The sequence below is a fragment of the Apis florea genome, unplaced genomic scaffold (genome assembly GCF_048593485.1).
Source record: "Apis florea isolate Af1SG1 unplaced genomic scaffold, ASM4859348v1 contig_3158_pilon, whole genome shotgun sequence".
NCBI lineage: Eukaryota > Metazoa > Arthropoda > Insecta > Hymenoptera > Apidae > Apis > Apis florea.
In genome coordinates this window covers 678,039-694,769 of record NW_028256713.1, presented here as the reverse complement: position 1 = coordinate 694,769, position 16,731 = coordinate 678,039, and the positions used below count along the sequence as shown (strand labels likewise).

The following is a 16,731-nucleotide window of genomic DNA, read 5'->3' as shown; positions in this document are numbered from 1 at the left end:
CGACGATTTAATTCAATAGAAAAATTCGACGGGATGAGAATCGACAATCGTGGATGATTACAAAAAATATAACGGATATTTATGGAACCCTCGAAAAGTCGATTCTGTACGTTAAATCTTTCGAAAAAATATCCTGTACAAACGATAAAGTGAAAATTTTACTTTCGAATCGAAATTCGAGATCTGATCAACGAGTTATTGGAAAACTTTCATTCGTTCCTCTCTCTCTCTCTCTCTCTCTCTCTCTCTCGATCAACCGACACCAATCGACACGAATTAAATTAATTCGTGCAAGCACGAAATCGAGAATTGGCTGGACGATTTTCTATTTAATATTCACGCGTGAGATTGATCCATCGTTTCAACCTGTTATTGTTGTTCGTGCAAACTCGTTTACCAGGGAGGGTTGTAGCGAAAACTACGCTCCAAATGAGCCGTGGCACGCTTCATTAAGTAAGAAATTCACAAAGCTCGGCCATCCTGCGCTCTCGAACCGTTCACACGATGCTAAAACACCACCGTTCAATTTTCGTCCCACCCGATTCCTTTCCTCCATCGTTTCGCGTTATTTCCATCGAATTTTTTAACGTTTCCATTTTTTTTTCAAACATTCGCTTCTTATGTATGCTGCGAAAATTAACATCGATTCAACCGATCGATCTTTAGCCATCATGTTCAAAATAATCGGTGCAAATTGTAATACTCCTTTCAATTTCGATGATCGAGATATTCGCTTCTCCCTGAAATACTCCTATCTAAGTTACCTCTAATCTAACAAGAATCGGTATCGCAAAACTTCGCATCGAACTTTCTCTAAGAAGCTTTCCTTTCCTTTCCTTTACTTTACTTTACTCGATCCTCAAATCGGATGCGTTTTCCTTTAAATAAATTGGAGAGGCGAGCGAAAAGATTAAATATTTACAATAACTATCGATTTCCATTTCTCCTAACGTCGGAATCGAATATCGCTTAAAACTTGACATCGATTTCTCCCCCTCCTCCCGACAAACTTCTCTTATTTATTTCGAGCATGCAGTAGCACGCTTTGCTTCAAGTCAATCGAGTATCGTTATCAATTTTCTCTCTCTACAAAACACGCTCGATCACCGAATTGATCACGTTCGAGGATGTTTCGTGAAACGAAGATCGTAAAATTCGAAGATGGAAAATTGGACGAATCGATTGCCTCGATCGGGTCCGAAAAACGAAGAGGATTGGCGGCGCAAGGAGGTGGTGGAAAATCGGGGAGGAGGGAATTGGCGGAAGAATGGAGTGGAAGAAGGAGGGCGGAAGTGACACGAATCGTTGTCAGCCCTATTGTCCCGGATTTGGCGGATGTAGTCAAACGTCGGGGCCAGGCTATTTAGGCTCATCCGCTTTAATTGGCTTCGTTTGTAATTACGAGTTGAAGAGGGTGGTGAGAGGGTGGCGGCGGGGACAATAAGAAGAGAGAAAGGGTGGAGGGGGAATACCTGGATCCCGAATACGTGGATTGCGGGTTGAAGAGACGGTGGAAGTGGGTTAGAGGAAATGCCATTGTCGCTGCTTCTCTTCCAGCTGATAGAGGTTAGCACGAGACAATAGGCTTCCTCTGTTTCTTTTTTTCTTTTGTTTTTCTTTTTTTTTTTTGTTAGAAGAGCTAGAGTTTGTTTTTTCCCTCTCTCTTTCTTATTCCTTTTTACAAGTTGTCTGTTTCGATCGTACAGAATTTTTGATACAAAAATAATTTGATACAAAAATGTTGGTTTATATCGTTTAGAAGTATATTCTTGTTTCATCGATCGAATTGGATCGTTTATTTTATTAGAGAGGAAGGTATATTAATCTCTTTGCTGATTATTCAACAAGTTTGATACGTTGTTAAATGGAAAAGTTTAAGCGTTGAACTGTTTCGAACGTTTAGAACGACAGTTAATTGAAATATGAATTCTAGTTTTCTTATCTCGGATTTATTATGACTTTCGAAGAGACAGGGCCTAGATTCAACGCTGCCAATGTTTACTAGTGTGTCGATGTTAATAAAAAAATTTGTCATACAAAAATATTATATAATATAATTATCTCAGATAATTATGATTTTCGAAGAGGCCTAGACTCAACGCTGCCAATTTTGTTATACAAAAAATTGTTATATATAAAAAAAATTTGTTATACAAAAATATGATCGTTCAATCGTTAGTACAAGTCCAAGTTTTCGATCTTCCGGAAAGATCCTCGTCCGTACATCGAGTCAATTCATCCTGGCCAGAGAATAAATTTGCCTTGGCCGCAAATCTCCTCGAGCTCGCGAAGAAGAAACTCGCGCACAAGGAATATTGGCCAACGTATAGAGATCCTTTCCCCCTCGTTGACGAGCTAATACGAAACCGTTTCGTGGAGACTTGTTGCGCGGATCCGCACGAGTCTTCTTCCTCGACGGGCAGGAATCCGTCGAATTTTGTTCGAGGACAGAATAAAGGGAGAGATGCCTTGGATTGGTGTCACCGGTGATGAATCGTTCTACTGTTGATGGCGCTGTTGGGGATATATTGGTCACCTGAAGTTGGACAGGTGATGATGTATTTTTTTTTTTTTTTTGATGAAAATCGATACAGTTTTTCGATGATAATAAGATAGGAGGGCACGTTAGCAATCGTGAAAGTTGTAATTGGTTTAAGTTTAATTATTAATTGATTATAACTATTTTTAAACCATCGATCGAGAACAATCGTTCCATTAAAAAATCACGATTTTTAGATGAGTCCAATGAGGGTAATCCAAATTGTTGGAAAATTTGAAATCCAAAGAAGGAATATCGCGAGGACGCGATAATTTTTTGAAAGCTGCTTGCTCGAGCGAACGGAACGACTTTGCACGTTGAGAAACGATATTTTTCGGTGGCGTGACACGCGTTCGCTTCCTGGCTGTGGACACGCAGGTTGCGTGGGAAAATGCTTGCATGCGTGGCGGCGCGTATTTGCATTGTGAGGGAACAGGCATCGCCGATCTCGGGATTATTCGGTTGCGGTTTGAACGGTTCTGCGATTTTCTTCAGGAAACTGTGGTGTCGTCCACAACAGGAAGAGGAGGATCGTTGTCGAAGAGTTTGCGTTTTGAATATCGCCAATTGAGATTTCTCATATATAACAACGAAATAATCGAATAATTGTGAAACGCGATATTTGCACGCGGATGATTTCCAAAGAAAGTATTTTCGTATAAATCGGAAGAAAAATATTCGAATATAAATGTTTCGAGTGGATAGAACGGGAAAAAATGTAAAATTGCTATGGTAAGAAGATAACGGGCAACGATCGGAAATATTGCGTGTTATTTTAAAGAGAAAAACGATAAGCGAAATTAATGAAGCGAAGTGAATCGATGTTGAAATAATAGAGAATATACACGATAATGATACGTCCGCGTTATCGTTTCGATTGACCGATGAAAGAATAATAGAAATGGAATTTGGAAAAGATTTTCAAAAACAATTTTCGACGATTCCATTTATTAAATGCGCGATTTAAAAAAAGTAATAGCTCGAACCTTGAAACGACTCTCTTTCCGAAGATCTGGATCGACTACGATGCGAAGTATAAGTAAAAAGGATTACCTAAACGGGAATAATATCGCGTGGAAGTCGAAGAATCGTACGTGCACACGTAATCGAAACTTTTCGTAGAAATAATAATTCTGTATGCTACGGAATGCGAGAGAAAGTAGATCAAAAAATACATATACATCGTTTATCAAGATCGTTGTTTTCGATTCGAAGTTCCTTTCGATTGAAAGTTTGTTTTAATTGGTCGAAATTTTTCCACACTTCCTGATGCCACCACGTTCGCTCGTGCGATTTTTAAACGACGAGAAATGTAGAAACAAGCTGGTAAATTTATATAATAATCCGTAATGAAATGCGTCGCTTTGTTTACATTCCATTATCTTGCGAAAGGTGGGAAAAATTGGGGAAAGGGGCGCGAATACGAAATCCTTGGATCGATGTCATTTTATTTGGTCGAGTGGCAAAGTGCGCTGAAAAGCAAAAGAGAGCTTTCCCTCGAACGAATCTCCATTTGAATTGGCAGCGTCTGGAAAAACGGGAAACGAAGTGATCTTTAAGCAATCTGGTGTCCCGAGAGGACGGTCGATGCTTTCGATCGACCTTTTCCCATAATTGTCACTTTTCTTCGAAGTGCGATTCACTCGATTCACGACTTAAACATTTCAATACCTTCTTGCTCGTTGTCTTGCTTGAAAAGGAAACGTTGGGATATTAATTTTTCGCAGCAGTATATATATATATCACGACGAACTTCTCCAAACCATTGCCAAAATCGAGCGACGAATCGAAGCCAAGCTCCATCTCCACCAAAAATACCATCGAGGTAGAAATACCTCGAGTTGCAACAGCTTCGAACGTGGCCAAGAAGCGGGTCAATATAAATTCGTGGACGGAAACACGAGTGTAGAGGGGCGGAAGCGCATCGTTCTTCCGCAATGAAGGATCATCGACAGCTGGAAGGGAATTCCTCCTCCCTTCCTTCCTCGTAGTAGACCACGTGAAGACGTAGAGCACGTGGAGGAAAGAGACGACGCTTCTTCCCTCCCCCATTTCTCTTCTCCTCGCGCATAATAATTGGGAGAGAATCGTCGTCTCTCCGCGGGAAGGAAGGAGAGCACGTGGAGGAACAGAGACGACGCATTCCCACTCTACCTCATCTCCTACCCCCTTAATCCATCGTTGTTCACTCGTCTCACGCCTCGCTATATTCCTTCCCCTCCCCTCTTTTCCATCGCTTCATTGTCCTTTTCCCTTTCCAACGTTCGTTGCACGAGGCGAGGAGAGGGGGGCTGGATGATCGTGCAGCGTGGTCGACAGGTAGAGGAGACAGAGAGACAGGTGGCCGGGCGATATATTCACGATGTCGGCGACGATGCTGAAAACTGGCCAGTGGCCCCGTTCCCTCGCTACGGGCGGCAGCGTGTCTCTATTTTTCTGAATTTTCTCGTCGAGAGGAATAGTTAGTTGGCAATGATCTTCGAGTCGATCGATCGCCCCTACGATGTGTTCTTTGCAATATCGACGAGCGTTTCGAATTTGGCGACGAGCAAGTATTGTTGTTACGCATTTGTGTAAAGTTTCCCTCGAACGACGAGTGAATAAGTTTGCGTGAATAAAATTGTAGCGTTCCTCGAGTTTTTTCGACCGAATATTACAATTCGTCTCGATGATCGGGTTAAAGGCTAGGTTAAAGAAGGGGATAGACATCGTAGTACAAGCATTCTCTCGAATCGAAGTCCTTTATTAATGGAGTTGCGAGTGGTAGCGAGTCGAGAGTGGTCGCAAGGTAATCAAGTTTGATTGGTGACGATAATTAATGCCGCGAGGTGATCAAGTTTGATCGGTGGCCAGGCGACGATTACCCGTGTTACGATCTAATTAACCTTCATTGACGCTCCAAGATTACGCGCGTGATACGATTAAATTTCTACACACGCTGCTCGAGGATTCGTGAATTCGCGTGTTTGAGAGATCAAAGGGAAAAGAAAAAGATGGAATAATCAAAACTTATACTTTTTATCGTGGTGGGCGTGAAATTTTTTGAAAGTTGGAGAATCGATCATTGCGGCGATGAACAGGTGTGGAACGGTGCGAACAGTGAGATCGTTGTTGCATCGTTCTTGGCGACTTGTGAAAGTGGAACGAAGTGCGTTGTTTCGAGCCTGTCTTTTGTTATATCGGGTGGAGAAGGAGCAGCAGCAGCCGCCAGATTCGACGTGTAAGTGTCGATCGATACTTGTGTCGAGTATTTCTGTGTGCGAACTGCATACGAAAAGTAACGAATACATATCCTGGCCTTGTTTTTCGGCAACGTGTGTGCCACAACATCGGATATACGCATGTTCTTGGGGGGATCGTTGCGAATGTTGTTTGATATTCCGTACGTGCGCGCGATGAGTCACGGAGGATGACGGATGGACGTTGCACGGACGTGGAAGTTCCACATGCCTGGAATCATTCGACGTTGGAGAATTGTCCGGAGAAAGAAGACAAATTAAATATTTTTTATTTACAAATGTTGCGAATGTCGAGCAATCGAAAGGAACAATCTTTGCAAATTAACGAATAACGACCCTCGATTGGAATTTTTCATCGTGGATGAATCATTCGACGTTGGAGAATTGTTAATCTTTTGTCTTTCGTGAAGAAAAAAGGCAAAATGTAGGCGATTCAATATTTTTTATTTACAAATGTCGAGCAATCGAATAACTTTGTGATGAATCGACGAATGATGAATCTCGATCGAAATTTTTGATGCGTGGATGAATCACGGACGTTGCCTGAAATCAATCGAATCGTTGGAGAATCGTTAATTCCTCGTGGAGAAAGAAGGCAAGATTTAGGCGTGATTTACAAACCTCGATCGAAATGTAAAATATCAATTTAAAAATTTGTGCGATTAACAAAGAAAAAAAAATTAACAAAGAAAAAAAATTATCGTACCGATTTAAACGAACGTTAAATAAACGAGCGAATTATAAATTTTATTCCGTTTTTTAGTCGATGTAATTTTGACAAATAGCCGAAAGTAATTAAGATTTAATGGTCGAGGAGGAGGGATGGAGGGATTTTTTTAATCGGAGTTACGAAGAGATAAAAACGGGAATGTGTGAAAATTCGAAACGAAACGTCCGTTTATTAACACATGGACATGGTTACTTCGCGTTTCGATATTCCTCCACGAATATTTCACGTATTAATCGCGTCGTAATCGCCAAACGTAAAATTCTCACTTTCTTTCACATTCAACAATGGGGGAGGCGCGAGATCAGTGTTGGAACATTTAACAAACGAGCGAATGTAATTTTTTTCATTCGTTGCTCGAAGAAATCCTAACTTTATCTCCTAAAATTGCTCCCTGACCGATTAATCCACTCGTTAAATTTTCCTTTCATCTCGAATGCTCGAAAGGGATAACACGGTTACATCGAACCGAGATTAAATTGGTATGGAAGATATTGAATCGACATCGATTATATATAGATATATAACGATAAATGGATCGATGGTAAATTGTAGGGACGTCGCGATGGGAAATATTCGTTCGATAATATTTGAAACGAATATCGCTGTTCAAACACGCGCAAACTAGAATTATCATTCTGTACGCCGAAATCGTATCCGCCAAATTAACGATGTCAAAGGATAAGAAGATTCTTCGGATGGACGTTGTTTGTTCGTTTCGATTGGAATAGAGAAGAAAATGGAGTCTTGTATTCCAACGTATTTTTCCGCTACGATGTGTTTGTGTTATTCGTGTTTAATCGAGATGGTGCGTGCGTTTGAATTAAATTTTAACTCTCGTTAGAAATATATACTCGATATTTGATAAAGGAAAAATGTAGATTCGTATCTTCCTGTGAAAAATGGGAAAATTTCAAAATTTTTCGTATTCAATGTTTTAATAATGGATGAAAGATATATATCGTACGATCCACTGATCCACTATTGCGAATGGTATCGTGCGTACACGTCTTTGAGAGATTAATCGATTTTTATTTCTCGATTTGTATTTTTATATTTTTCAAAAAATTTATTAAAATCGATATATATCTTCAAAATAAAAGATTCCGTAATTATTTGCATGGTTATAATCGATACCGATGTGTCCGATAGAAAAATTCAATCTACTGTTTCTAATTCCAATATTCTTCTTTCGCATACCGTCGTTTTCGAAATTCACCGATTCGTACTAACACGATTAATAACAAATAGTTCTCGAATTGATTAAAATTTTTTTCCTTTCGTACGAAAGGGCGGTCCCCATCATTTACCCCAAATAGATTTTCGCCATTTTCTTCGCGATATCGGTTCGGCGTACCGAGTTTCACGCGGACTATGCCCGAAATATATATATATATAACGCGGAGAAGTAGTTGAGAGCGAACAAAAGGGAGGAAACGTTTGCTCGTTCAAATCACGTATCTTGCTTTCTATTTATCCATCGACCCTGTCCACCGACAGGGATCCGTTTATCGCCGTATCCGCAAAATTTATATCACCTTCAAGAACACTAGTCCTCCCCCGGGAAGAAAAATATTTCGAATTGAATCGTTTCCAATGTTCGAAAGTCGCGAACGGGCGAGTTTTTTTGAAACTTTTTTTCACTTTATATTCGTCGTTTCCATTCTGAGAATCGAATTCCGCTTTCTTCGCGGAAATTCGTCGCCTTTTTCGCGATTTGAGAAGTTGAGGGGTTGAAATATAAGGAAGTATGGAAAAAATTATTTGTGAAAACGAATTTGATTAATTTTAATTGGAAGCATTATATGATTCGAAAATAATTTGGTTAAATAACGACGAAAATTGTATATTAAATAAATTTGATCAATTTTGGTTAAAAGTACGACAAAGTACTGTTGCGAGAAGTTTGAAAGGTTTAATTACTTGTGAAATGAGTTTGATTAATTTCGAAAGTGTGATTTATGAGAATTACTGTTGTGTGAATTTCACCGTGAATAGCGGACAATTACGAAATTTGTTTAATTCATTACAAAGTCGAAAAGTCGTCTTATGTATTATTCATACGTGAGTTATTACCATCCGTCTCTCAATTTACATTTCAAGTTTCTTTCGCACAATCCTATCCTCCTTTCGTCGTCGAACGTTTCATTATTCGCAAATCTTGCAAAAATTTTTGCAAAAATTCCCCAACTTTTAATCGGGACGCGCGAAATTTTAATGGAAAATTTAAATACACAGAAATTTTTGCAAAAAGTTGCCTAGTAACATCCCTGGTTCGATAACGACGAATTTGCATATAAATGCATCACTGCTCGATTCGCATCGCTCGTTACGCAATTCTTTCCGAATCCTTTCCCTTCTCTCGAGAACCAATAATTCAAAACGAGCAAGAGTCAAAATATTATCCTCACCGATTCTTCATTCCGATTCTTTTCAGCCAACATCTCTGCCGATTAAAACCGCGTCTAGAATCCCCTAGAAACCGCTCGATCGATAACAACAACTCTCTCTCTCTCCATCCCGCCAGAGAGTGTCGAATGAAAATCCCCGATCGAAATGGTGATCGCGAGCGGATCCGGAGCGTCGAGCAAGCTGAGGAGATCCCGAAGATTGTCCTCGACCAGGGGTTTGAAGCGGGTCGGGGCGAGGCAACGGGACGAAGAAGAGGAAGAAGGGTTGTTCACGGCCCAAGACTCGAGCCTGTGCCCCATGCTCGGCGTCGAGGGAACGAAGAGGAGCAACAAGGATGCGGCGATGAATTGGGAGTTGAACGAGAGGATCAGCCTGAGCAGCGGCTCGAGCCCGGGTTTGGAGGTTCGGCCGGACGCGAGAAGGGGGATAGAGTTGAGCGGGAACCGGAAGAAGATTGTCAAGGATCTGGATGGGAAAGAGGGGAGGCAGCAAGGAAGCGGGTCGGGCCTGGAGCTGATGAACGTGTCGGGATTCCAGGATAGGAGGCGTGACAAGGATCGTGCGTGGCCGATCGATTCGACTGAGAAGGGGGGGGATAGGGAGGAGGGGAACGTGATCAAAAGCGACTCGAAGTACGAGATAGGGATCCCTGGCAGCACGGGTTCGAGCAGGAAGTGGAGCAAGCAGAGGAGACAGCAGCTGTCGTCGTCCAAGTCGCGGAAGTGGAAGAACGAGAAGGAAGAGGAGGAGGAGGAGGAGGAGGAGAAAGGCGCGAATGGTAGAAAGAAGACGGAAAAAACGAACAACGACTCGATCTCGAAGAGGTTGGAGCTGATACACGAGCTGAATCAGAAGATCCTGGCCAACTACGAGCGGTTCCAGCAGAGGTCCAGGTCGAAGAGTCACGGCTCGAAGGAGGGTGGTAAATGCGATGCTTGGTGGTCCGGTGGTTCGAGCAACGGTGGTAGGAGCCGGGGAGGGTTGGCGACGAACGAGGCGAGGAAGGAGGAGCAACAGCAGCACGCTGAGGCGAGGCGAAAGGGCAGCAGAGCGAAGGTGTCGACGGATTCGAGGGAGAGAAAGATGGAGAAAGTTTCGAGGTTCGCGTTCTCGAAGGATCGTCGAGTCGTGGACGCGTCGTTGGATCCGAAGAGACGAGGATCCTTCGACGCCAAGGATCCTTCTTCTCCTTCTTCTTCCTCCTCCTCGTCCAAGTCGAGAACGTTTCGGGATAACGAGAACTTCATCATGGCGGCGAGGCCAGGTTTCTGCGAGGTCAAGGACGAGGATAAGGGGGAAGGGGAGTGGAAGGATCGCGCAGCAGAGGCGACGATTGTCGAGGACACCGATCGCCTAGGGAGCTCGAGATTGTATCCGGAAAGGTGTAAGTCTAACGAGGCGAGAGTAGACGATTTGGAGGGAAGAAGGGGGGGGATCTCGCGCGCGAACGAGACAACGGGGGATCGTGGCCATCGTGGAATCGACGACGAGGAGAAGAAAAGCGAGATTCTGGACGACGATCTGTCGGGCGAGGCTGTCGAGAGGCTGTTCGAGGAAGGAAAGAAGGATGAGAGGGGGATGGAGGAGGTGGAATCGACGACGGCGAAGAAGAAGAAGAAGAAGAGGGAGAACAAGTTGGAGAACGATGACGGGCGAAGCAGCAGCGGTGGGTGTTGGACGAGCAGCGAACCGACGACGAGCAGCCCGAAAGTGGCCAGACTCCAAGAGACGTTCAACTCCTCTTGGGACTCTGGCGTCGGTGTGGATATCGGCGGAGGAGGAAGCGGTTGGGTGAGGATACACACGGGGATCGAGAGTAGCCTCGTCTATCTCACTCTCGATACCACGGCGAGAGACGTGTGCAGGGACATGCTGTTGGGCGACGACTTGTCTCTGTTTATACAGGTAAGCGGACCCCCCCGAACTTTCGTGGCTAATTATTCATTTGATTTACGACGCAAAGGTTGCGCGCGACCGCCCCGCTTAATGAGAGGGGCGAACATGCTAATGAGGCTAAACTGCTCCTCTATCTCTAACTTCGCGTCTTCTACGACGATGTTTCAAATTCAAACGTTTCTCTTTTTCTCTTTTCTTTTTTTTTTTTTTTTTTTTAACGCTCGCTTCGTTTCGAACTAAAGAAGTTGATTAGTGATTTTTTTTTTCTTATTTCATAATTGGAAGATTATTCTTTTATATGCTTTGGATAATTTTTAACGAAATCTCTATCACCGATATTATCGCTCGAGGATAATTCTTTCTCGTTTTTGTCGAGCGTCGCTATTGTCGTGTCGAACTAAAAAAAAAAAAAAAAAAAAATACACGCAGCGTTGAGACAAATATGAAACATCGCCGGCAAGGAAGTTTAAAAGGTGAAACTCGAAATGATAAAAAAAAAAGAAAAAGCGCGATGTAAGAAAGGGAAGAGGAGAGGGGGAGAAAAAGGTAGAGGAAGTCAACGGTTGAGAATAGGGAGAAAGAATGGGGGGGGGGAGAAGGTTTTCACGATGGAATATCACGATGGACTTTATCTCGTGCTCGAGCGTTAACGACATCTACGACCGGAAATCCTGACGTACCGCAACATCTTTCTCCCTTTCTTCCTCTCTCTCTCTCTCTCTCTCTTGAAGGGATCCCAGCGAGACGATTTCGTTTCGACTGAGAAAGGGTGAAGAGAGAGAGAGAGAGAGAGAGAGAAAGTTATCGTTTCCTTTTGATAAAAGAAAGATAAACGCGTGTGGTTGCGCGCTTTCGAACTGAAATTTCAAGGGTGAATGTGTTGGCGGCTGAAAAAAGTACGAACGAGAGAGAAGAAAGTTTTGAAAAATCTGTAATTGATGCGAGGGATTTTGTAAATTTTTTAAGAATTCCTAAGGGTGAACGCTTCACGGTTGAGGATTATTGACGAGAGATCTTTGTTGAATTTTAATGTGAATTTGGATATAAAAGGTAAGGGAGGAGGGAGGAGGAGGGGTAAGAAATATTAATGTCGCGAGATAAAATTTGCGGTTTAAAATTTTAATTCCGTTAAAGAATCGAGGGTAAAGGTTCTCGATCGGAGATTTTCCATTTAAAGGATCATAATGGTTGAAATAGGGGATAAATAATTGTAAACCAACTCGAATCGCTTTTATTAACCTTACTCTTTATACATTTGCCGAGTAACATGGAAACGTGATCGTTGCGAATCTCCGATATCCAATAACATCGTCTCCCTGCATTTTGGGTCACGTTAAACCTGATATCGAGTAAAGTCAAAGACTCGGTGGGACGTTCGAATATATATATATATATAAACGTCCCATTATACACCGTTGTACGATTATAATCAAACTCGTCGAAACGTTGCTTTCCTTTACGAACCATCTTGGCAACGATAATAACAATGTACACAAATTATCGAAGATCCATCGTCCATCCAGTAACATCTCGATTACAAAATGGATCCTTCAACGATTACCTTAAAATCCTCAAAAAAAGAAAACAATCAAAGACACCCTTTCGTTTCTTCCATTCTTCCTCCCTTCCCAAAACGATCCCAATTATTCGAAAATCTTCCAAATCTACCCCCCAAAGGGCACTTTGTTCACGTTCGAACGCTGGTTTCCCTTCTCGAAACGAAGTTTCGTCTCGTGAATCTCGTTCCCTCGACAAAACATCTCTCGTCGTCCCTGTTCGACACGCGACGAGTGGCCAGCGCGGGTATCGGAAAGTGGGTAAAGTAGAAAGCGGGGTGGGTGGTGCATCCGGGGACAAACCGATACACGACGAGACGCAGTCGAAACTTTGCTTCCTTACCCTTTTACCACGGGTGTAACGAGGGGAGAGGTTGGGCGGGCTGCCTCCTCAAAGATAACGAGGTACGCGCCAGTAATCAAAGGAGACTCAGACTTAAATAGCGGGCGTGCCTCTTAAAAGAAGCTCTCGAGGTGGATACACTCCACTGTCACAGCCGCTGCTCAAAGTCAACCCTTGCGTTTGTACAGACGGCCGCAATAATGACGCTGATGGATTTTCGTGTTTTCGTTTCATCTGTGCCCCTCTTCTCCCTCTACGTGCTATTTATACGCGCTGAGGACTCTTTTCTTAAAAATCTTCTCCTTTTTTTTTTTTTCATCTTTGATTCGCGTAAGAAGATTCGCGAAGGTCGATGGTTTAATAAATTTCGATCGAAATTCAGAGTAAAAGAATCGGTTTTTTTTTCCTCGGTGAAATTTATACGAATGTCGTTACGTTTGATTTACGATGATTTCTTGAAAGTCTTTTTTTTATTTTTCGGTTGGTTTTTGATTCGATGCCATTCGCGTAAAGTTTCTTCAAATATACGATCGAATAAGAATTGGAGCAAGAATTTTGAAAGGATTAGGATTAGTGTTTTCATTGATTTTCGAGTATAAGAGTTATAAGAGTTTGTGCGCAAAATGGTGTATGTTGAATTCCTTCTCTTCCGAGATCTCTCCAAACTCGTGTAAACGTCCTACTTCTTTTCCTCGAGTAGTTGCACGACTTCCACTCTTGGTATTAACTGATTCTGCTACCACGAACAAAGAAACGAACTCGCCGCGTGTATAATTCATGAAACGTAAACGTATGAAATGTGAACCGATTGAAAGATTATTTTTTATCGAGAATCGTAGTATTCGATAAATATTTATCCTTTACTTAAAGGAGCTTAAAATTTTTCTTCTTCTTTTAATTAGTCGATGATTTTTCCCGACATTTTCAAGATTTTCTACAATTTTAAACGCTCTTTTTTGTTTTGACGAGGCAATAATTTTTCGAGATCTTATTTTCTTTTATCTTTAGAGAAAGAAAGGAATGAGATTTTTTAATATTGGCTGAATTTTTAATCGACTTTTTTCGTTTTCTTCGGGAGTGGAAAAATTTACAATCTTGCTTTTTTCAATTAACTTGTGAATACATATTGTAAGATTTTTTTAAATCATTCGAATAATTTAATCTTTTCGAGGGAAAAAAGTTATAATTTTGGTATCGTTTTTAAAAGTGTTACGATAAAACTCGAACTAAAACTTCTTTGGATGCTCGTCCAAGGGATCGTTCTCCTATAGTTACGAATAAGAAAGATACAAACTGTCAATGTTAATATCTTAATATAATATAAAGAAGAATCACTTTTTCCCTACTCATTCGATCGAATAGACGAATGTGTTTCGAACACGCATCGATGTCTCGTATCTATTTCGTGGATCGAAAAAAATCTTCCCTCTTATATACTCTTAATAATAAATCTTGTTTCGATCGCGTTCAGTCTTAATAAATCTGGAGGGATAGTTGGATGGAAAGTTGGTTAGAGAGCGGAACGGTATGCGAACGGCTGGGGCAGCTGTCGCATTCGAGGCCATGGTTGAAACAGGTGTCCCCTGATCCGAGAAACTGTGGCAAGGAAGTCGGGTAGTTGGTAACACGTGACTGACCGGTTCAAGCCGCGAGAACAGGTGTTTAATTACATAAGGGTGGGACAAGTTCGCGCTGTGTGCGTCTCGCTACGAGTTTCAGGAATTTTCCCCTCAGCTATGGGAAACTCGTCGTGGAATTTTCGTCCGAAGTCAGAAGTCCGAGTTTCAACGAGTTAAAAGAAAATAAAATAACGATAATAGCGGGATTCTTAGAAGCAGAATTTAACCCTTTGCACTCGTGTGTGCACCTCATACAGTCGCCATCCTACGTTTTATTAAATATACGTGTAACATAATGTTAAGAGGTTCGTGAAATGATCGAGTCTTGCTTTACTTTCAACAGTTCGAATACCTGCCAACAGTGTAATTTATCAGCGGGCATGGTTTTCGTTTTCCAGATCTTAGTTAGAACAGATAGCACAGCAATCTTCACGAGCTGCGATGGACCACCGTGGAGGCGAGAGCAAATGCGACGATTGGTTCCTCTAACTCCTCTCTCTGTGTGTGTGTAGTCGAATTAGAACAAGCGTAGAAGACGAAAGTCGAATTGGAATAGGCATAGAAGACGGACAGATCAGTCAGGCGACGATACAGTTTATCAAAGCACAGTTAGAATCACACAGTTAGCATTCACAGTTCGCTCAGAGCTTTAAACGATTATACAGTTCCTACGGTAGTAGGTGGTCCTTCGAGCAGTAACAATAGTTCAGACACCCCACCCAATATTCAAAGTCGTACGTGCTTTAACATATAACTTCATTCTAGGGATTCTCGTTGCTCGATTGGTAACTTTTTTAAATGCAAATACGAATGCAAAGGGTTAAATTTCGAATATTCCGAAAATTCCTCCATTTCAATTTCAATCATAATTATTAAAATCCGGACGATTTTAGCAACGCGATATTTCGTGTATTCAAAAACATTTCTCCTTTCTTTACTTCTCCTCTTTTATTTTCGCGGGATTAAAATTCGGCCGATTGTATTCCAGCGAGACGAAACAATAACACGGCGATACGATTAACGATGAAATTAGCGATGCACGGTCGATATTATGAAATTAATCGCGCCGTGGCGAGCACATCGCGATATTCGCACACTTTTCCAACTGTCCCGACAAATATTTCCAGCCGCGTATGTACACGCTCTCGGCACGTATCGACGTTGTTATGGATCGAGCGTTGTTGCAATCGATGGATGGAAACGCGCGATTAAACTCGATTGATCGGAGACTCGGATTTTCGCCTTCGTCCCTCGTCGGAAAAGTGGTGATCCAGATTCGATCGAACCTCGTTATTTTTTTTAATTAATTCCATCCTCTTCCCTCCTCACTTTGACCGACAGACGATAAAAAGCAATCTTTTCAAAATTCGAATAATTGTGGAATTAAATTTCGTTAATCTAATCCTGGTCGTCATTTTTTCGCTTCTTATTATTCTCTTTTTGTTCTTTTTATATCATCCTTACTTATCACTATCATTTTTTACCTCTTTCCTTTACCTCGTCATCGATGATCGAAGGAATCAAACTCGCAACAATATTCAATCTTCCACTATCGTTATTGTTATCACTTTCCTTTTTTCCCATCTTATTGTAATCGAAAGAGTCCAACTCAAACTCGTAATATTCAATTTTCTATCATCGTCGCTATTATCATTTTCCTTTTTTCCTACGTCATTGTCAATCGTTATAATCGAAACAATCCAACTCAAAGTCGCAACAAGGCTCAATCTCTATATCTTTTCCATCGCCGTTAACGAGGAAGGGAGACACGATTTGATGGCAATCTACGTTTATTCTTTAATCTCTTTTCTTACGTACATTTCACTTTTTCGTCCCGTCCACGGGACAAAACACGAGAAAAATTTAATGATTATCGGAATTCCATCAAGGAGGCAGAAATAAAACGCGGCTCGTTTCATCCCCATCTTGTGAATATCTAAATGAACCTCCCGTTTTCAACGATCTGAATCGGGCAATTCGTTTGTGCCATTTTTTCCCCTCCAACCCTGGGCCGAAGGATGTTTTCAAGGTCGTTTGTTACAGAGATTAAGCGAGCTTTTTTCCCTCGCGTTGAATTCTTTTGTTGAACGAGGGATGAAAATGTAAATCGACGTGAATGTTCTTCGTCAGGTAGGTCTGATTATAATTATGGATGGATATTGTTATGGCGAAGAATCAAGCAGAGCTCGATTATCGAAGGGGGTGGATGTTTCCACGGGTTATAAAAAGAAAAATTAACATCTTCGTCGCCAAAATTTATTTTTCGTTGATGCGAGTCATCTCGTGCCATTTCGATTTAAATTAATAAAAATGGATCTGGTTGATTAATTGTAACGAATTGTAATGAATATTCACAATAAACGTATCCGGAATATGCAGATATATATAATTATGCGAATA

General features: G+C 41.6%; 1 protein-coding gene across 1 annotated transcript in view; it reads left to right on the top strand.

The window, feature by feature from the left end:
- Window positions 1-8,953: 8,953 nt before the first annotated feature.
- Phlpp (PH domain leucine-rich repeat protein phosphatase) overlaps window positions 8,954-16,731 on the top strand; it is a 90,488-nt gene continuing 82,710 nt past the window's right edge. The window contains exon 1 of the mRNA XM_086909654.1: window positions 8,954-10,822. Coding sequence (XP_086765780.1) covers window positions 9,062-10,822 — 1,761 coding nt within the window. The 5' untranslated portion in view covers window positions 8,954-9,061. The remainder of the gene's footprint in view (window positions 10,823-16,731) is intronic.